The sequence below is a fragment of the Protopterus annectens genome, chromosome 2.part0 (genome assembly GCF_019279795.1).
Source record: "Protopterus annectens isolate FY-2018-M chromosome 2.part0, PAN1.0, whole genome shotgun sequence".
In the NCBI taxonomy this organism is placed as follows: Eukaryota; Metazoa; Chordata; order Ceratodontiformes; family Protopteridae; genus Protopterus; species Protopterus annectens.
The window spans coordinates 1,375,851,260-1,375,874,308 of NC_056728.1; the positions used below are offsets into that span (position 1 = coordinate 1,375,851,260).

A 23,049-nucleotide genomic window follows, 5' to 3' on the forward strand; every position below is an offset into this window, starting at 1 on the left:
TGGCAGAGGGACCGGCTGTATGGCCCCTAGTTGGAGCAATAGAGAAACTTGTTTGTGAGCCTCTATTCTTTGTTGAGGAGGAACGTCTGGCATGCCTTTGAAAAGAGGCAAGGTATGGAAATAAAACCTGTAGCCGTGGTGTATGATATCCAATACCCATCTGTCCTGGGTAATTAAACTCCAAATTTCTTTGAAAAGTGCCAATCTTCCTCCCAAAGGTGCTGCCAGACGAGCAGGCTCTGGCAGCTGAAAAGGTAGGTCATTGGGTCTGCTTACGAAAGGACTGACCCCTGCCCTCACCCGAAGCCTGTGCAGGAGAACTCCCTGTTCTAGGCCTGAAAGAGCCCTGAGCTCTGCCCTTACCACGTCTAGATCTACCCCTAGACTGGGAATCATAAGAAGGATACGTCCACCCTCTAGTAGGCCAATTTCTACTAAACTTTGGAGGCTGGACCTGCAAAAAATCTTTAACAGTCTGCATAGACCTAGCCTTGTCTTCCATTTTCTTTAAAACTGTCTCAACAGGAGGACCAAACAACACGTCAGATTGTAAAGGAGCATCTAAAATCCTTGTTTTAACATGTTCAGACAAATTCTGATCCCTCAGCCAGGCATGCCTGCGAAGAACTGACCCAGTGGCAGCCACCCTAGACGAGGCCTGTACAGCATCAAAACCACATTGCAAAGAATGCTTACCCACCTGTTCAGAAACATGCACTAAATCTTGCAACTCTTTACAATCAATACCTACTGCCAGAGCATCAACCTTAGACTTCAATTGTGAAAGGAGATAGTTTTGGTATTTCAACATGTGAAACTGGCAATTCAGAGCCCTCATAGCAAGAGTGGAAGAAGTATAGACTTTCTTTCCCCATCTATCCAAGGCCCTAGCCTCCTTGTCTGCAGGAACCGGATTTTTAACAACAGAAGCCTTAACACCTTTAGGCCCCTGGCTAACAGTTTCTGGGTCTGCCCTAGGACTCTTAAAAGATACTTATGAGCTTCAGGCACCCTGTAATACCTATCCGCTTAACAGGAGCAGGAGGCAAAGAATCAGGATTAAGAGAAGCCTCCGTAAAACATCTTCCTACATCCAAAACAGGAGGTATAGCCAAAGGCCTATGCTGGGGTAAAACAGAAATTCCCTAAGCCTTTTCCTGGAATCAGAGAAGTCCTGACCTTCCCACTTAAAATGCTCCCTCATGGAATGAAGAGTTTCTGAAAAAGAAAAATCTTCAGGAGGAGTAGCAAAAGGAGTAGAATCATCCACATCAGAATCAGAATAAGGAGAGTACTCCTGCAAGTCTTCAGCCGAAGACTCTGAAACATCTGAAGCCTGCTCAAAACCCCCAAGCTCAGGCTCCACCCTAGGTCTCTTATCAGGAGGGGGCATAGAACCCCTAATCAAAGTAATCAAATCTTCAGCCATTTTAAGCATATGCTTCTTGGGCACAGTACCTGAAGAGCCAGGGGTAACACCAACTGAAGCTAAACCTGGCCTGCCCCTGGGAGAAGCCTTTGAAAGAGAAGGAGAGGGCCTAGCCACCTTAGGAAGGGAGGGGAGTATAGTAACCTGAGAAGCCCCCTCAGCCTGACTTGTCTCCTGAGAGGCCACATCTTGCAATAATAAGGTCTCACCCTGGGAACACAAAGAAACCTCCGGTGGAGCCACCGGCTCCACCGACACCTCTAAAGAACCGCGTCCGGTACAGACGGTTCTTCTAGCCTAGGTTTAACTGCCTTGTCCTTGCGCTTCTTCGAAGAAGCGGGCGTCGGAGCATCCGACGGCATTTTATAGTTGCACCGCTTCCCAAAGACTAACCTTGCACAATCCAACCTTCTCTTTATAGTGCGTTTATTAAATCTAGCACAAGAGCGACAGCCAACAACGTCGTGCTCAGGCCCTAAGCAAGGAATACATAAAGTATGATAATCTCTATGCGGTATCTGTTTCCCACAAGAAATGCAATTATTGACTTTTTCTGACATCCGGTAAATGACTGAGGCAAGAAAAAACTAAAATATTCCCCAACGGGGTACTTAGCCAACTTTGAACTCGGTCTGAAACTTCTAATTCGAAAAATCTCAGAACGCCAACCGGCACTTGCAATGCTGCTTCTGCATCGGACCATGCGGCAAAAAAGACTGAGGATATGACGTCGGTCATGCGCATTTGTACCCTGACGTCCTGATGTCAGTCAAATGCGCCCTGACCGACGTCAGCCTTATACTTTGATATTCGGGCCGACCGAGGACAGCGGACTACCCAAGTGTAAGGACTGCAGCAATGTGAGATGAAGAACATCCAATAGGTCCACAGTAAGCGGTACCAAGCACCCAGGCTCCGAAGGACCAGCTTGGCTCGGAAACCAAATGGGTTGGAACAGAGAATAATTTAGTCAGGGTCGGCGACTTTAGGAGTCTGCGCACCACCCGTTCCACGTCATCATCTGATAAGCTCCTGGTAGACTTGGGAGATAGGGAAGGAGAGAAAGACCTATGAAGGATTGGCAATCTCAATGTCGGAGAAACAGGAGGTATCTTGCGGCTCCGAAGGCTTTGGAGCCAAAGTACCAGGCCTGTCAACCAAAAGGACCTCAGATGGCTCCGAGGACTGTGGAGCTGAGGAAGTAGTGGCCTTTGAAATTTTAGGAAGTTTGACTGGCGGCTCCAACTCAGCCGATGTTGCGGGTGAATGTCTTTTCTGAGACTTATCCTTTTTAGAGGAAGGAGACGAAGAACAGGAAGAACTATGGATGGCTTCCTCAAAAGAAGGCTTTAAGAGCCCTTTCAGGAACAACTTGTTTCTCCTTTCCTGAAGTTCTTTAAGGTGCAGTCTTCTTAGAGATGAATGGCACTAAGGCAATAAACACATATAACATTGTCCATCCATGATGGACATTTTTTGTGAGCACTTCTGACATTTCCTAAAGTCCGGAGGCTTATGTTCTCTCTCTCTCTCTTTGGTCTTTGGACATTTTTAAGGTAAGACCTTAAAGGTGACAGCAACAACAAGAAAAGATATGGCTAAGACTAATAAAGCTAAAGCTACACCTAAAGTTACTACAGGACAACACAAGGAGCGACAACCAGGGGAAGAAAAATAGAACCTCTAACTCAAACGGTTCGATTTTCTAGACAAGCTCTCTAACTTAAACGGGAAAATAGCACTCTAACTTAAACAAGCTATAAAGAAGCTAGCAGAGGAACAATCACTATACAGGATACCAAAATGGCCTGCAAAAGCCGTGCTAAAGGGGAAAAAAATTATCACTGCCTAACAAAGAGCAGCAAGAGGCACAACTAGTTAAATCTAATTAGATAAAAGCTAAACATATGCAAATGTAACAAGTTTAGACAAAGGTAATAAAAAAAATTAACACAACTTAGCCAAGGCCAAGATGAGCGCATCCAACCTCGTAAAGCGGCAAACGAGATCTGGGAAATTACACCACTCCATTGTGGGATACTTTCTTGCCACGAGCCAGGTTTGAGACTTTCAGCTTAGTATTCGGCAGAGTCGGAGCAGAGGATCGGCTCCAAACCCATCATTGTAATAATGAAGCTGAGATAGGACAACATAACATCAAAAGTTAAAACGCTGCAGATCAGGTACAACTGATGAATTTACTCTATCACTTTACTATCAGATTTGCTATGGTTACAAATTTGAATCATCAAATAACATGCCCAAAATGTTGCAAGATGAGAATGCAGAGGATCACAACAGCAAACACCCAGACTTGTCCCCCTTCTGGACCCATGTTATTACTTGTTCTTCTGTCCACGCAGTTCAGGAGATTTAATGTTTCACATTGTTCCCTCTTTACTTCTGGTTGCATTATTTTAGGATTCAAAATTGTAACAATTGCAAATCTGATACTAAATAGTTATCTCTACATTATCAGTAGGAACAACAAGACACAATATCAGCATGGGAAGGAAAAAAGATAAGATAAATGGCCAAATGAAATAACTAGAGCAAAACTGAAAAATAACTCTGCTCAATAAAATAAGGTACAATGTCTAGTAAGTTACCTCTGAGGACATAAACATACCTCTCAATCTCTTAGAGCAAGAAATAAGGACAAAGCCATAAATGACAAAAGCCCAAAATTGGGACAATTTTTAAATATTGCTCTTAAAAACTTAGAAAGTTGATAGAATAATGGGTTTTGCATTAGCATAAATTTTCTGAAAGTTCTAAAGTCTGAAACTCAAATGGCTATCATTTTTCTAACTTCAGTCTTTATGATTTGTCACCGATTTGCCAGAAAAAACACAATTTTATGAAAAAATGGACCAAAAATACGAGGCAAAAATCTAGACAGTCTGTGAAAATATGTACAGTTGAGAGGTATGGGTACAAACCACATTGGTAGCTGTAGTGGTACTTAATAGACCAATGACAGAACTTTATAGTTTTCTACTTCTTATGTCCAGTAGTGCGGTGTTTGAGTTTAGTGATTGTATCTCCCTTGCACCAAGGTAGGTCTATGATGAAGCTAGATAGCTATATGCCTGCTAATCCTACTTCAAGAAAAATTATAAAAAATATTCTATGCGGTGAGCTTGAAAGGGTTTTCTTAATGCTAATTCTCTAGCTATACTATACAATATGATTTTATACAACACGTCTTGCCAGTCCAGTTAGTTCAGTTAATCACCTCTGAGATAAAGAAGGTAAATTCTACGGACAGGGTACATCAGGAATTCAGTAATGCTCTAAAAGTCTCTAAGGAGGTTGGCAAGTAAGTGAAAAGGAAAGGGGAACAGTACAAAAATGATGCAATGTCCTGGAAACTGACTGTGTAAAACAAAGCAGAGAGCTCTCCCACTAGAGGTGAAGAGGTTGGAGAAAAGTTACTACACAACAGAGCGTCGCATGGCTCAGTGCTAGCACAATTCTTGTTTTGGACATATGTGATAGATATTATGCAATGTTTGGATAACAAAATTAATATGTATCATGATGTTACTAAGAACAGTAGAGTAGCTACATATAGTAGCCTCCAGAAGTACCCGTGTCATTATAAGCACATAGTTGACAGCAGGGATATAATGTAAAAAAAAAGTACAAGAGAAGGCATACTGGCTGGGGGAATCCAAAGAAAACAAAAAGTCTTATGAGGTGGCCTTCAACAGTACAGAGAAGGGAAACAATTTATTGGTAATAATCACCTCTTAGCTGAATTGTAACAAGAAATTGCAGCAGTGGAGGCCAAAAAGATAATAAGGTACACAGACTGAGGAGCACATTGCAGAGATGACTATTCTTCCACTGTACAAGTTACTTATAAGACTACATATAGAATCATCTGTACAGTCGCAAAAGCCAAAGAAATGTAAACTGTGCAACATGGCTTGACCACAGAAAGCATGTAGGAGCTGGCATACAAGCAAAAGTTTCAGTTTACACAAGAAAAAAAGAAAGGGAGAATACAATTGTGACATACCATATTACCTGGAGACAAATGGAAGGGGTGCAGATAAAGAGGAATGACAGAGAAGGGAACATGTACAGAAAAAAACAAAGGGGGTACTTTAAAGCTGGCTTGAGGAAAAGCTTTTTTTTTAAGTAGAGGGTGGTAGGGTCCCGGAATGTACTGCCTAATGGATAGATTTGTTATGTCTTCTACCATCAGTAGCTTCATAAACATGAATAGCTCACTGATGTACTTCTGTAATCACAGGTTCAGCAGGGAAGCTTTCCTCTTTTGTATCATATGAATATGAAATGGCAAACAGAAAGCTTATTCATCACACATATAAAAACCAAGTGGATGGGCAAAATCAAAGGGCCTTTTGCTGCTATGACCCAGGCTAATGCATATTTATACAGAAAAACTTTAGGTATAAAATATGAATGGTGACAACCACAAGAGAAATCTAAGAAGTTTCATTTCTGTAATGTTAAATTAATTACCCACAAGCAATACAAAATAATGACTATGGCTGAAGATTAAAGCTCAAACACATGCAACCTCTTGTTGCAAATAAAAATTGCGATGGATTTCCACAATTAAAGTTGTAGCAAAATGGAAAAACAAACAAAAGTCTATACCATGACTTTCCTTTTTAGGCCAGCACTTGAACGGAGTTGCTGTAGATTTAAAAGTTTTGAGTTTTCTCTAGCAGAACAAAGTTGTTCTTTTCCAGCATCTTTCACTGTTTCAACTGTAATCAAATATCGATCACTCTCCAAATCATCACCAGCTTTTATCTGAAAATATTAAACCAGGGAAAGCTTATACTGCGCACATAAAGGAACAGTCTAAATAGCAAATCTCTTACCCTTCTTTATGGAATGCAAATACATCTTTACACTGCAGCAGTTATGTCTTACATGCATAAAATGATTTCACCTACATATCAAAATACAAACTTATGCTCAACTGAAGCGCAATACAACTGACTTAACACGCAGTAAAACAATCATTCCGTAAATGCTCCCGTTTCTAAAAAACAGTGACCATGGTTGCTGAAGGTACAGATTCATGTGTTGCCATGTGAGAAGTTAGGCTTAGCTGGTAAGCCAATAAATGTTTCATAACTATTCTAAAAGAATTTCCACAGTGAGGTAACAAAACTCTGAGGTGGGAACTAGTGGGTTCCCAACATTTCTGCACACCCAACGTACCACACAAACAATGTTCAACATTCCCCTTATTATACAATGTGCATTAGCTGTAAATGGGTATTTATTCAATTATTATATTTTATTTTCTTATTATATTTTTATCTTTTTGCTTTTTTATATTTTGCTTACCAGTAAAGAAAGGGTGGATTCATTCATTCTGTAAGCAATATCATACAAGTTAGAGCAAAACATAAAATTCTGAGGAAAGAGTAATGAGTAATAAGCCACTATAAAAAAATGTTTAAATCTTTATACTGGAAAATACAGATGGGAATCGCGGATGCACTGTTTAATAAAAATGTGAATAAATGTAGAGGGCAGCAGTCTCAATCGACCTGAGCAAAACCATTTCTGAAGGAAAGGACAGAAACTGTCAGCTGCTCTAAGTAACCCTTGATTGCTCCACTTAATTACTTGCTAGATTTCTAGTATCAAAAAGCAATACAGCACGTCTGGTATATCTAAGGATCAAAAAACAATACAGCACATCTGGTATTCAATGCTTAATTCATTATACGACAATGCTTGTTTTTGTGAAGGAGGAGAACAGATTAAACTTACCAATATTTTTTTAAACACCTTTATTGAATTATCACTTAAGACACAAGTTTTGAAATCTTCCAACTCATTAGACCACCACAAAAAGAAGTTAAATACTCAGTACAACGTTCCATCTGAGTTGCCCATTTTCATTCTTCCTCAACCAGAGGGTTCATTTCTGACTCTGCCACTTTCTATAGCCCTAGGATCAGATTCTCAAGCTCATCCCTTACCCATAATGCCTAATTCTCCCAGATTACCTCAGATCGAGTTTGCTGCTAACATAGTTATAGTACATCTATTTTGATATACAGACTGAGAAAAAAAGGATAAAGTTCAGGGGCTCAAACAGGAACTGATTTCCTATAGATATATCTGTCAGGCCTTCCACAGTTATGGACATGGGGAAGGAGGGGTGGAAGGTTGAGGAAGAATGAAAATGGACGACAGAGATGGAACGTTATGGTGAGTACATAACTTCATCTATTGTCACTTTCATTTGTTCCTCAACCTGTGGGACAGAGTCCCTAGCTACAATAACCTCGAGTGGCCCTCATGAAAGGATATTCTGGAGCACTGCGGAACCACTATTTGCAGAAACAATATCCAGTTTGTGATGTGCAACAAATGTATAGGAGTTTGGCCAACTAGCAGCTGCACAAATGTCCTCAATCACAACTCTGGACCAAAAGGCTTTACATGTAGACATAGATCTAGTAGAATGAGATTTGACATGGTTAGGTAGTGTAAATACCTTTGGAAGAATATACATGAGACATGCAATCTGTAATCCATTTAGCCAAAGTGACTTTGGAAACTGGCCTACCCATTCTCACACTTGAGGAGACAAACAGCTGGTCAGTTTTTCAGAAAGATTTTGTTTTATCTAGATAATTACGTAGTTGTCTACGAACATCTAGAAGATGAAGAGTATATTCACCTTTGTTATGGAAACTGGGGAAGAAAACTGGTAGGTTGATGACATGAATGATACGGTTTTCAAAGGCAACTTTGGGGGAAAAGGAAGGATCAGTACACAAGGTTACTGTATCTTTGTGTAAAATCAAATATGGGGGTTTGGATGACAGTGCTTGGAATTCAGATACCCTTCTAGCTGAAGTAATGACCACCAAAAATGCTGTCTTACAAGAAATATATTTTAAATCTACCTTGGCTGAGGGTTCAAGGGGGGGGGGGGGGGGATTGAACAAGAGCTTGTAAAATCATGGTTACGTCCCTAGGAGGAGTGGCATCCTTTATAGAACGAAGTAAACAGGTACCCCTGAGGAAGGTCTTACACAATTTAGATGAAGCATGAGAAGATGAATTTCATCCAATATGGTAAGTTGAGATGGCTGCCAGTTGCACCTTAATAGAAAAACTTGCTCCGTTTTGGAAAACTGAAGCAAGAAAGTCTAGAACTGCAGGGAAAGGAGTTGTAAAAGGATTCAAATGTTTTTAGTGAGCCCATATCGGGAACCTCTTACATTCACTTTTGTAGATTTTTTTTCTGGTTGAATCTTTATGTGAGGATATTAAAATCCTTTGAACCAGGAAAGAAAGCCTGATGTTTCTAGCCATCAACGGAATTTGAGAAACCACACGGTTAGTTTTAGTCCTGGAAGATCTCAGTGAATCTACCCTGATGGGTCGGACAGGAGATCTGGATACAATTCCAGCATCCAGAGATGTGGATACGGTTCTAGTGTCCACAGAGGGTATTATTAAATGACACCAAAGGAAAGGGAACCAGACCTGTCGAGGCCAAAAGGAAGCAATGAGGAGAATTTTGCTCTTCAACCTCTGTACTTTCTGAAGATATTTGGGCATGATGGGTAGGGGAGGGTAAGCATAAAGAAGACCGGAGGGCCAAACATGGACTAGAGCATCTCTTGGTGACTGTCCCTGAGGCCGGATCAGGGTAAAAACCCTGCTGCATTTGTTGCTGAAGGGGGGATACAAACATGTTGCAAAGGGGTTGACTTCATTTTTTTGAAACTCACGTTTGCCACTGACTGATTTAGAGACCACTCAGGATCACCAGGATAACTCTACAGAGCCTGCCCGCTAGAATGATTGATTTCCGAGGAATGTGTTTTGTGGTTAGAAGCGGCTGGACGAAAATCGTCCATTTCCAAACCCACACTGCTTCTTGACACAGGGGGCAAGATCTGGTTCCTCCCTGCTTGCTGATGTACTATACCATGGACATGTTGTCTATTTGTATTACAATAGTCCCTAGAGGGAGAAAGCTCTGAAGGGCTTGCAACGGTAGAAGCATAGCTTTCATCTTTAGAAAACTGATACGTAAATTCGTCTTCTGTGTCGACCACATGCCTTGGACTGTCCAACCCAGGTAATGCCCCCACCCCACACGGGAAGCGTCCATGATCAAAGTGGCATTGGGGGGAGGAAGAACAAAGGGTTGTCCTTGTTCGACTTCTTCCAAGCGGAGCCTCCACAGAAGTGACTCTCTGCACACTGGGACAACCTGATAGGATAATCCCATAAGTGTAAGGACCATTGGACCACCAGAGTCCATTGAAGGATTCTCTTTTTTTAAATTCTCCAAGTCTTTTGGTTTTCTAATAACATGACGGGCATGGACCCCACTCCCAAGTCAAAGTATGATTAAAGTTAATGAAATTAGTATCGTTTCAATTTTTGTTGTTAGCCACAAGTGCTCTTCGCAGCACCTGCAATGTGCCCAGTACTGACTCCTCCTGCAATTCGTAGAGAGTTACATGTATCTGTAACGTATGTAAATATGATTGCAGATTCCTTTTATAAGACCCACTGCTCCTCCTACTACTACTGGAACTGTCTGGGTATCTTTCTTCCACATTGCTCTCGTTTCTGCCTGCAAATCTTGATATTTTATGACTTTGTGTCTCTGTGTACGCCAGACGCTGTAGTTAATGGGTATAGTGATTTCAATGGTCAATGCTACTTCTGTTTTCTATTCATGGACCACTATATCTGTTTTTCTGGCATCTGTCTTATGAACTGTTGGTAATGGGTGATCCCATGTGATGCAGACCATCATTTTGTATGATGCTTTGTGGTTTATGTTTCCAGTGTTTTTCAGCTACTTCAATATTATAATGTTTGAACAATCTCCAGTGCAACAGTCTTGCCACATTATTATGCTCAGTATATAGTCCTTCTGCCATTAGTATGTCACAACCAGCAACAAGGTGTGCAACTGTTTCCAATTCCTGCAAAACCTACATTTGTCTGTTTCTCCCACATGTTCAATGTACTTTGTAAACCAACATGTGCACAGTCCAGTATCTTGGACCGTCAATATTAACCTTTCGTCTTTTGCTTGGAATTCACCTCTCCTTAACCATTCCTGCGTTTGATCCTGATAAACACGAGGTTGTGCCAGGAGTTTTCTATACTTGCAACTATATTTATGCATTTGCCACATTTCTTGCCTTCTCATCTGATCCTTCACCTTATGTTCTTCCTTTTGTTTTTTGGCACATTCAGTTGCTGCCTGATTTTGATCTCCTTCTGGTTTGAGTTCCATTCCTCCTTGATGCCGATATGCTTCTATTAAACTAAGCAGGGAAGTCATCTTAGATTTATCCTTCTCATGTTTCAAAATTTTTATTATGTCTGGGTCTTGTGAGGTCAGCAAATATGTATGCAATCCCACAATTGCAGATCTATACATGTAATCAATTTCAAGGAGGCCCATACCTCTTTCAGAATGGGAAATATATAATCTTGGTATGCACTGATTTTTATAAATTATTTGATGAGCATGAATAGTCCTCCTTGTTTTCTTGTCTAATCTACAAAACACCTTTTGTGACCAGTCACTTACTCCAAAACTGTAAATTAGGACAGGAAGAGCAAACTGGTTTACAGCTTGAACTTTGTTCCTAGATGTTAACACTGTTTTCAGTATTAATTTAAGTTTTCTAAATATATTCCTTACCAAGTTTTATTCACATGTTCATGTTTTATTGTTGACACTTCATCAATTCCCAAATATTTATACACTCCCTCTTGCTCAGTTTCTTTATCATTCTTGTCCCAAACTAATGTTTTATTGATACTGCAGCTTTTCTGCATTAAAGGTTGCTTTTGCACATTTATCAAGACCAAATTATATTCTTATATCTTTTGAAAAAGCTATGACTACTTGCAGTTGTGCTTTCAGTTCCTCATTTGATGAACTATACAGTTTTAAATCATCTACAAAGAGAAGATGACAAGTCTTTACACTTCGTTGCTTTCTGGGAGTCAAATTATAGCCATGACAATCTGTTAAGCATGCGACTTAATGGGTTAAGGAAAAGGCAAAAGAGCAGTGGTGACAGTCACCCTGGAATATCCCCTGTGAATTTTTATCCCTGGAATAATAATTTGCCTTTTATCAGGGCTTAACTGCACAGTGGTTTGCCACTGTTTCATGGTCGCTGTGATGCGGTTTATCAGTGCTGGGTGTATCATACATTTTTAAGCACTCTTTTATCCGTGAATGTGGGACACTGTCAAATGCTTTCCTGTAGTCTATCCATGACGTACTAAGAGTCTTCCTATTTTTACAATTCTCCATTATGACTTTATTTAGTAGCAAATGATCCTTTGTTCCATATGACTTTTTTTTATTACTCTTTTGTTCTATTGTCATAATTGCATTTTCTTCTAAATGACTAAAAACTCCATTAGCATCAGTTCTCATGTACAGTTTACACGTTATCGGAAGGTAAGTTATTGGTCTACAGTTTTTAGGGTAGCTTACAGGTTTCGCTCTTAAGTAGGAGCATTGTTTTTCCTGTTGTTAGCCCGGATGGTATTTGTTCAGGGTACGCATACAAATAGTTCTCTCTCATGACTAAATCTTTGTGCAAAGATGTTAATACTTTTAGCTAAAAGTTAGGTACAGCATCTGGGCCTGAGGTTTTCCAGTTAAAAGCCATTCTCAACTTTGTTTCAAACCCATTTCATATCCTGTACATTTAAATTTCTTATTCTTTCATTTACGTCTTCCATCCATTTAGCCTCTTTGTTATGTATATCAGGATCTTCACAGACATTTCTCCAAAATGTATCTATTTCTTCTTTTTTTGGTGGCCTTTAAATTCTTTTTACCTTTTTCCCAATTCTCTATAAAACGTTTTTGGGTCATCAATAAAATTGCTTATTTTGTACTTTTCCTACATATCTATTTACGTATCTAAGTTTTTCTGTGCTGATATTTCTAGTTTATTTGCGATAGTGCATGATAAATTCTGATCTGTTATAATACTGCACACATTGCTTTTATCATGTCTATCTTTCAGAGTATCTTTGTTGATATCTTCCCTCTTCTATACTCTATATACAGTGGCATTTCTTGTCTTAACTGCTTTATAGTTTTCTCTATTCAATACTTCCATAAAGGGATTTGATTTGTCCTCGTCCTTTCCCTTACTACCCTGAGTTCTTCTGGTAGGACTTTATCTGTTATTAATTTGGTTGCACAGCAATGTATTATATTTACTTTTGTTATATAGCATGAATCTCTATGGACAGTCCTAATTACTGTGTTCATTTGTTTTATCAAACTTCTAACTTTTTGGGTTTTATTAACCATCTGCAATCTATTTCTTTTATTGATCTTAATATGTCTATCCATCAAGCAACTCTTCTCTGAGATCATTTTCTTCTAAATTGAGAGCACATTCTTTGTTCCCCATTTCCAGTGGGCATTCTGTTGAAAGTTGCAGACCATCTTCCTGTTCCACATTCTCTTCAATTTCGCCCTATGTCATCCATTGCTCTTTCACATGCCAACTCATTGGCTTATCATTCCACAACATTAACTACTTCAGAGTTGCCAAAGTTTGCTTTTCTTTCCCTTGCTATATAGCTCCAACTGAACATATATACTGGTTTCATCTGGAAGGCTCCAAAGTATCTTCATATATCAACTGATTAGATGCTTCCTGTTCGACTGGTTTCTCCTTAATGTTGGTGTCCATTGCTCTATCCTGTTGTGTTATCAGACTTAAATTTTCTACACTAAATCCTTCACTTTGCAGGTAATCCATAATAAGAAGTTATGTACTCACCATAACGTTCCATCTGAGTAGGTGGCTTCATTTGTCTGCAACCTGTGGGTCTTGGATCCAATATCGGATCCGAGCCGGCAACTATTTATACAGCTATGGATCCGAGCTCCTAGCTCCTCCCCTCACCCATAATCCCCTGCCAACCCCAAATTACCTCAGATCAAGTTTGCCCTCCTATATACCTGAAAAGGTATCCCAACAGGAGAAGGCAGGAAAAATACCATCATCTAACTCTTCTGAAGGTCAGGGGGAAGGAGGGGGTGGTTGCAGACAAATGAAGCCATCTACTCAGATGGAACGTTATGGTGAGTACATAACTTCCTAATCTCGAGTAGGGACTTCATTTGTCAGCAACCTGTGGGACAGAGTCCCCAGCTACCTGAATCTTGGGCGGCCATCATGGAAGGATGTTCCGGAGCATTGCGGAGCCAAAGGATGCTCTCCCTCTGGAAATGACATCCAGTTTGTAGTGGTTAATAAAGGTATGAGATGAGGCCCAAGTGGCTGCCGAGCAAATATCATCCAAGGGGACTCTAGATCTGAATGCAGTAGAAGTAGATATGGAGAGAGTGGAATGTGCATGAACCCTTTGAGGTGCGGGCCTCCCAGAAGTCTCATAAGCTAGAAGGATACATTGGGAAATCCAGTGTGTTAAGGTGACCTTCGAAACGGCTTTATCTAAATTGAATTTGGCAAAGGAAATGAACAGCTGATCACACTGTCTGTGACCAGCAGTCCTATAAATATAGAAACGCAGCTGCCTGTGCACATCTAAGGAATGCAGCTTGTATTCTCCTTTATTTTAATAATTAGGGAAGAAAACAGGAAGATTAATGGACTGATTGATATTGTTTTCTGAGGCCACCTTAGGTAGAAAGGATGGATTGGTCCTGAGGTACACTCTATCCTGATGAAAAACCAAGTAGAGGGGTTTTACGGAAAGAGCTTGAAGTTCCGAAACTCTTTTCGCAGAAGTGATGGCTACCAGGAATGCTGTTTTCCAAGACAGGTATTTAAGATCAGCAGAGGCAGCTGGTTCAAAAGGAGAAGCAGTCAAGGCCTGAAGAACTAGCGATAGGTCCCAAGGGGGTATGGCTTCTTTGATAGGGGGCCTGAGCAGAAAAGTACCCTTGAGGAAGGTTTTACATAGTTTAGCTGACATCAAAGGACCTGTCTCGTGTCCTACGTGGTAATGGGAGATGGTTGCCAATTGCACCTTGACTGTCGAACAGCTAGCCCCTTGCTGAAAAAGCCTGGTAAGGAAGTCCAAAACGGATGTTAGCGGAGCAGTGAAGGGGTCCAGATTATGATGTTCTGCCCAGACGGAGAAGCGTTTCCATTTACTGCGGTAAAACTTCCTGGTGGAAGGTTTATGCGCCGCCACCAATATGGCTTTGACTGGTGAAGAGATACCGGGAGTCCTAATTAAGAGTGGAACTGGAGCAGCCAAGCTGTCAGCTTCAGGCTGTCCAGATTCGGGGTCGGTAAGCCTGATGGGTGGAAGATGCACAAGTCTTGATTTGTGAATGTTGACTGTGTATCCAAAGGCCTGCAGCAGGCGGATGGCATAATTCAAATGTTTTACTAAAGTTTATTGGCTGTCCGCTTGTATAAGGCAGTCGTCCAGATACGGGTATATTTGAATCCCCTGAAGTCTGCAGTGTGCAATTACTGATGCCAGGCATTTCATGAATACTCTGGGCGCAGTAGATAAGCCAAAGGGCAATGCTGAGAATTGATAATGCTCTGAACCTGCAAGAAATCTGAGGTGTCTTCTGCAACTTTGTCTGATAGGGACATGCAGGTATGCCTCCTTGAGGTCTAGAGTTACCAGCCAAGACCCCTTGCCCAGCATGGGAAGGAGTTGCTGTAAGGTCAGCATTTTGAATTTTGGCACAATGAGATAAGTGTTCAGTGCGGACAAGTCGAGAATAGGCCTCCATTGTTTTTCTTTTCTTGGGACAAGGAATAGTCTGGAATAAAATCCTTGGCCTTGTTCTGCGAGGAACCTTTTCTATAGCTTTCATTTGCAATAGGTTGGCAATTTGTTCTAAAGCCTCTGCCCTTTGATTTGGTGGCAGATTTGGCATTCCTTTTCTTTCTGGTAAAGTATGGAAATGGAACCTGTATCCTTTGTCTATTATTTGCAGTGTCCATTTGTCCCTTGTAATACTGTGCCAATTTCTTGAGAATAAAGATAGCTTTCCGCCCAAAGGTGCTTCTAATTGAGCCCTGGTCGGCGGGGTCAAGGTGAAGTCATTGAGTCTGTCCTTGTGCAGCAGTTGTTAGTCCTGCACTACCTCTCTGGTTAGGAGGCTGCCATTGACGTCCTCTGTAGGAGCCTCTAACTTTCCCTCTACCTCTGGCACGCCTGTTCTTGCCTCTTTGAAATCTCCCTTCTGGAAAGGACCAATTCTTAGAAGGCCAATTTCTGCTGAATCTTGGTGGTTGGACCTGGAGGAAATCTTTGACTGTTTGTACAGATTTAGCCTTTTCCTCAAATTTCTTTAAGACCTCCTGAGCAGTGGAGCCAAATAACTTTTGCTTTTCCAGTGGAGCATCCAGAAGCTTAGCCTTAACATGATCTGGCAGAGATTGTTCCTTCAGCCAAGCATGTCTACGTATGACTGCACCTGTCATTGCTGACCTACATGAAGCTTCCAATGCATCATAACCACACTGCAAGAAATGGCTGCTAACCTGTTGTGAGTTATGTACCAGATCCTGAAGTGACTTACGATCTAGGGGTTCAGGTGAAGACAGTTTTTTCTGCAATTCATCCAACAAATACTCTTGGTACTGTATCATATGAAATTGACAATTTAAAGCCCTCATGGACAGAGTGGAAGAAGTATACACTTTTTTACCCCATCTCTCTAAAGCCCTGGACTCCCTTTCAGAGGGGAGTGGATTTTTAGTAGTGGCAGCTGCAACCCCTTTAGGACCCTGGGAAATAGTTTCTGGGTCAGCAGAGTGGGCCTTGTAAAGGAAATGATGCGAGTCCGGGACCCTGTAGTACCTATCGGGTTTAACAGGAGCCGGAGGAAGGGTGTCAGGGGTAATGCTAGACTCCGAATACACATCATCAATGACACTTAAAACAGGAGGAATAGCCAAGGGTCTATGCTGGGGTAAATGAAGAAAAGTCCTTAATCTCTTCCTGGAATCGGAGAATTCCTGGCCCTGCCATTGGAAATGCTCTCTCATGGAGTGAAGGGTCTCCCGAAAGGACTTCAGGAGGGGAGGCAGAGGGAATAGATTCCTCTGCATCAGAATCCTCATAGGCCGTAAAGGCCTCCTCCTGGTAGCCCGACAGAGCAGAGCCATCAGAGGCCTCGTCAGAGGACTGTGGATCAGCGGGCTCAACCCTGGGCCTTTTGTCTGGAGGAGGTTGAGAGCCCCTGTCCGGGTGAGGCTGAGAGCCCCTAATTAAGGAAATAAGGTCCTCAGCCAAACTTAATATCTGTGAACCTGTAGTGGATCCCTGAGGAATAGTCTTGGGAGGCAGAGATTTTTGTTGTTTAGCAGCTTTAGCCCTAGTGAATGCTTTTATGGACATGGATGCAGGGGGCCTGGCTGCTCCACGTGCTGCTGTAGATTTGTCTAGGGGAATGGTGTCGGTAGTTTCCTGAACACCGATTTCCGAGGGTAAATCTATAACCGACTCAGAAGAGGCCTCCGGGGACGAGGTTGTCGGTTGTGCGGTTTCTGCGGTCGGAAGTACCAAGGACTCTGTTTCAGCCGAAACTGAGACACTCGCGGTAGGCCTAGGCGTGGTTTCAGCCGAAACCACGGTCCGCGTGTGTCGGTCCTTGTCCTTCCGTTTTTTGGTTAAATGAGAAGTCGGGGTCTCCGACGGCATAATATAAGAGAAAGTAGCCCCAAAAAATTCCTCTGCAAACTCCGACCGACGCCTAATAGTGCGTCGATTAAAGGAGGCACAGGCAGTACAGGCCGAGACGTCGTGGTCTGGGCCTAGGCAGGGGAGGCAGTAGGAATGGAAATCCTTATGAGGTATTTGTTTCCCACAAGTCAAGCAATTATTAACTTTAAGCGTTTGATCTGACATCGGCTGAGGCAAGAAAGAGTCCCCAACGGGGTACTTAGCTTTTTGAAGTCTTCGGTAGCTGAAGTTACAGGAGCTGGCCGACTGGCACTTGCGAACTGCTTCTGCTTCGGGCATCACGCGGCAAGAAAGACTGAGGAAGATGGCGTCAGCTGATACTTTTATACCCCAGGCGCTCTGACGTCAGGGAAAGGGCGACATCAGCCGACACCAGACCCAGACTTTGGAATCCGGCCGACCGAAGGGCTGCCTGAGGCAGGACAACCCATATGTGAGGACTGCAGATGCATCCTTGAAGGACATCCAAGTTTGTCGAGGCCAAAATGGGGCAATGAGGATCATTTTGCTCCCCAACCGAGAGGCTTTCTGTAAAATCTTTAGCATCAGGGGTAGAGCAGGATAGGCATAAAGTAGATTGGGCGGACAAGCATGCACTAGAGCGTCTCTCGGGGCTTCTCCTGGTGGGGGAATCAGGGCGAAGAAGTTGTCGCATTTCGTATTTGAGGGAGAGGCAAAAAGATCGCAGCAGGGTTGCCCCCATTTTGCAAAAATCCGCTTTGCTACTCGGGAGTTGAGAGACCACTTGTACGGGAAAAGAATAGTGCGGCTGAGTTTGTCCGCCAGAATGTTGGACCGTCCCGGAATGTGCATTGCGATCAGAAAGCGGTTGGTGGAGATTGCCCATTCCCACACTCTCATGGCCTCCCGGCAGACAGGGTAAGACCTGGTTCCCCCCTGTTTGTCGATATACCAGACAACTGACATGTTGTCCGTCTGTATCGCAATAGTTCCTATGGGAAGAAGGTTGTGAAGTGCTTGCAACGCCAACAGCACTGCCCTCATCTCCAGAACATTGATATGCAGGGAGGTCTCTGTGTCGTTCCATGTGCCTTGGACTGTTCTGCCTGAGCAATGCCCCCCCCACCCGAGGCGAGAAGCGTCTGTGGTCACCGTGATGAGAGGAGGTGGAGCGCAGAAGGGGCGACCTGTATGGAGATCTGGGGAATGAAGCCACCATAACAGGGCCCTCCTGCAAGCCTTGCTGATAGAGACAGGGTGATTGAGAGGAAGAAGCTGAAAGGACCATTGTGCTTGAAGGGTCCATTGTAGTACCCTCATGTTTAGGCGAGCGCATGGAAGGAGTGTAATTGTGTCTGCCATAGAGCCCAGTGCCCTCAGGACCAATTCCGCGGGTGGAGCTTCTGATTGGAGGATGGCCCGCACATGTAAACTCAGATTCTGTAGTCGTTCCGGAGTGAGGTAGGCTCGCAGACTTCTCGTATCTAATCTGGCCCCTATGAAGTCTATCACTTGTGTCGGAGCAAGGGAGGATTTGTCCATATTGATCGTGATGCCTAACTGGGGGGCTAGGCGAAGAAAAAAATCTCTGGCTGAGCAGAGTAGATGCCTTGTTGGGGCGGTCAGGAGCCAGTCATCCAGGTACGGGAAGACCTGCATTCCCTGAAGTCTCAGGTGGGCCACTATCACTGCTAAAACTTTGGTGAACACCCTGGGGGCTGTGGTGAGGCCAAAGGGAAGGACCCTGAACTGATAATGGCTGGCTCCCAGCCGGAAGCGGAGAAACCTCCTGGATCGTCTGTCCATTAAGATGTGGTAGTACGCATCCTTGAGGTCTATTGAGCACATCCAGTCGTTCTCCCGCAACAGGGGGAGAATGGAGTGAAGAGTGACCATTCGGAATTTCTCCTTGGTTACCGACAGGTTCAAGAGGGAAAGGTCTAGAATTGGTCTCAGGTCCCCCGTCTTTTTTGGCAGCAGAAAGAACCTGGAGTAAAACCCTAATCCGAGCTGGTCTGGGGGGACGGGTTGGATGGTCCTTTTTTCTAGCAGCTGCTGGATTTCTGCGGCTCTAGCCTCCCTCTGATCGGGTGGTACATCGGGGAGGTTCTTGAGTCTGGGAACATGTAGCATAGGGATTTTGTAACCTCTGGATATAATCCGAAGCACCCAGCGGTCTGACGTGATAGACTCCCATGCCGCCAGGTGCCTCGAGAAGCGTCCTGCGACTGCCTCCAGAGTGGAGCAGTCGGGCAACCATTCAGGGCTGTTGTGTGGGCCGATCAGAGAAGGATTCTCTGGACCCAAAATTTCTCGGTGCCCCTCTGCCTCTAGGGCGGCATCCTCCCTGTCCTCCTCTGCCATGGAAGGACTGGTTGTCCGGAGCAGGTTGGGAATGTTGCGATTTCCGGAACCACATCTTCTTCTGTCCTTTTTGGTTCTTGGAAAAGGACCTCTGGGGATCAGAGAAGCAGACTCAGACGGCAGACGTCTTCCCATCCTTCTCGCTCTGGACAAGTGTCTCACGAACGGTCTTGCCAAATAAGGCAGAACCATCAAAGGGGGCATTCGCAAAGGACGCCTTTAAGGGCTCCGCGAAGTCAATGTCGGAGCCAGGCCTGCCGTCTCATAACTAGGCCCGCTCCGCTAGCTCTAGCGGCTCCCTCAGTTGCGTGAGACAAAAGCCGCATAGAGGTATTAGAAACAGATCTCAGAGTGGCCATACGAGTGGAGTAAAATTGCTTGTCCTCCGCCGACATGGGCTCCGGGGGGGAAGCAGCGTATTCTTTAATAAGATCCCGCTGCATCCTGATGACATGTGCCATGTAGTTCATAGACCTTACTGAAAAGGTCACTGAACTGAATACCCGCTTCCCAAGGCGATCCATCAAGCGAGACTCCTTGCTCGGAGGATGGACCAAGGGGCTCTCCTGAGCTAGTTCCCTCTTAGTGGCTGCCGCCGTCAACATGGCATCTACAGGGGGACCCTTGCTCCAGTGGGACCGGTCTGCAGGGGGGCTCAAAATTCTATCCGTCGTTTGGGAATAGGCTCCACAGTGTCCAGCTCCTTCCACGCCCTGGTGGTCACAAGGTCCACCAGGGGGTCGGCCGGAGGGAACACCCAAGAGGTAGACGGGCCTGCTTCGAATGCCTCCAGGAACACGGACTCGTCAGAGGAAGCCTTGGGGGCAGACCACCCTCCCCCCGAGCCTAAGCATTTCCATGATGTCTCCAAAGGAGACATCCTCAGGGGGTGACCTTGGAGAGCCTTCCACTTCATCCAAGTCCGTGTCCTCTGTTAAGGGCTCGGGGGAGTCCACATGCCTCCTCTTACACTTATGCTTACGAGGCACTTCCTCGGGGGGGGGGCTATCCCAGGAGGTCTCACCAGCAATGTTCTGTTCCAAACAAACAACCTGGGACATCGAAGCAGGCTGTCCCTGTGGCCGGGTGATGGAAGCCTGACCCAGCAGAGAGGGAGTGCAGGGCGGAGCCGAGACAACGGACGGAGGTCTGGATGCTCTCGACAGAGCCCTCTCCACTACATCAAAGGCCGAGGGGGAGCCACTCTTCCTGGGCTCTGAGAGCCGACTCCCACTCGGATCCGATGAAGGGATCGGAACCGGCGCTGAGACTGTCGGATCCGAGGGACCAGTGTGCTCCGACCTGGATGGAGCCGAAGGCACACTGAATCCCTCGGATCCGAAGCTCGGGCCACGGCTCTGACAGGTCGGATCTGACGATGGAACCGACAGACTCGAGGGTAGGGTCAGATCCGAAGTACCCAGTACTGTCGGCGCCGACCCACCCCTGGCTCCAACGCTGCCCGGCTCCAAGCGCTCCGAACCTGGAAAGCGGGTCGGAGAAGGAGCTATCGTAGCAAAAAATGGCGTCGAGCTCCCCCCCCGAAGGGGGGGGGGGGAGGCAGGAGCACTCCCATCTGCAGCTTGCCTGGATGAACCTTCCGGTCCAAGTCTGCATCAGACAGGCTGTAGGTGGATCTCGACGAGGCCACCGAGGCAGGCCTGGAGTGCCGCCTCAATGACCTCGACGGAGATCGGGTCTCCTCCTCCTCCGGTCCCGGGGAGAAGCAAGGTGATCGGAGCCGAGGAGGAGGAGACCTGGAAGCCGTGGAGGGAGAAGCCCGCTTAGCTGGGCGGGGGCCCAAGAGGAGGCCTCGGCCCGCCGCTTGTGGTGCTTCTCCCTCCTGGCCTCCCTGTCCTCTGGCGCTTTAGTGGGAGTTTGAATCCCGGCCGGAGGAAGGGGGGCAGGAGTGGCCACCACCACAGGCTGGGGAGGTGCCACGGGAATAGCGGAGGCAGAAGCCGACTCGGGGGGCAAAAGTCCCGCCAAGACCAGCTTCGACCTCCGCTCTTTCAGTGCCCCGGGGTTGAACCCTGCACAAATCGTGCATCCTGAGGACAGGTGTTCAACCCCAAGGCACCGAACACACACAGAGTGTGGCCATCCGCTGGGGAGAGCTTATGGCCACACTCGGTGCATTTAGACAAAATAGGCTTTGGGGCCTCAGACATGTCCCAAAAGTAAGAAACACTACTCACGCACACAAGGCCCCAAACGCAAACACACACTATCACACATTAACGACCAGTGAGGGGAGGGTAACACTAAAAATTTTTTTAAAAAAAAGAACTAAAGGGAAGCCTGATACACACACACTAATTACTGACAGAAAAAAAGGGGCTAAAGAGATAAAATAGCAACACTTATCTTGAAATCGCCAGGAGCTCAAAATCCAGCTGACACACTCTAGAGCGGCAAACTAGATCTGAGGTCATTTGGGGTTGGCAGGGGATTATGGGTGAGGGGAGGAGCTAGGATCCATAGCTGTATAAATAGTTGCCTGCTCGGATCTGATATCGGATCCAAGACCCACAGGTTGCGGACAAATGAAGTCCCTACTCCAGATAAAGAAGTTATGTACTCACCATAACGTTCGATGTATGTAGTCCATCTTGCCTCACATTCTTACTAGCTCAAAGTCTCTCATTGGCTGGGCCAAGTGGGAATCCCATGGTGCACTGCTCCATATCCCCAGATCTAGTTTGCTGTGAAAATCATTTGTACTCCATACACACATCACATCCATATAAAGAATAAGCTAGTCAAAGTGACTCTGTAGATGACACCATAACCTCCAAATCCTCCAGGAAGGGGGAAGGTGGGAGGGTAAGTAAGAATGTGAGGTGAGATGGACTACATACATCGAACATTATGGTGAGTACATAACTTCTTGATGTTATGTAGTCCTATCTCACCTACATTCTTACCAGTGGGACAGCGTCCCTAGCACCTACATCTTGGGTGGCTCATAGGAAAATACTCCTGAGAACTGTGGAGCCAAAGGAAGACCTGCCCCTGGAGACCACGTCCAATTTGTAATGAGAAACAAAAGTGTGAGGAGAAGCCCAAGTAGCTGCAGCACATATATCATCCATTGACAATCTAGCTTGATAGGCTGTGGATGTAGAAACAGCCCGAGTAGAATGTGCCTTGACTGGAAATGGCAGATTTTTACCTCCTGCCTGATAGATGAAAGAGATACAACTGGCTATCCATCTAGACAGCGTGACCTTGGATACCGGAGAACCCATTTGGTTTTCCGAAAAGGAGACAAAGAGTTGGTCAGATTTCCGGATACCTTTTGTCCGATGTAGATAGAAGCGTAACTGTCTATGTACATCCAACTGGTGAAATCTAAATTCTGCCTTGTTGGAAAAGTGGGGGAAGAAAACAGGGAACTCAATAGACTGATTCATGTTACACAAGGAAGCCACTTTAGGAAGGAATGAGGGGTTTGGTCTAAGAGAGACCCTATCTTTATGGAAGATTAAATATGGGGGTTTGATGGAGAGGGCTTGAATTTCCAAAACCCGCCTCGCTGAAGTGACTGATGTTAAGAATGCTGTTTT

General features: G+C 44.6%; 1 protein-coding gene across 1 annotated transcript in view; it reads right to left on the reverse strand.

Moving 5' to 3' along the window:
- The window catches only part of ZGRF1 (zinc finger GRF-type containing 1), a 2,981,513-nt gene that overhangs the window by 2,311,970 nt on the left and 646,494 nt on the right, over positions 1-23,049 (reverse strand). Inside the window, 1 exon segment of the mRNA XM_044061551.1 lies at positions 6,065-6,223. Within this exon segment, the coding sequence (XP_043917486.1) occupies positions 6,065-6,223 (159 nt within the window).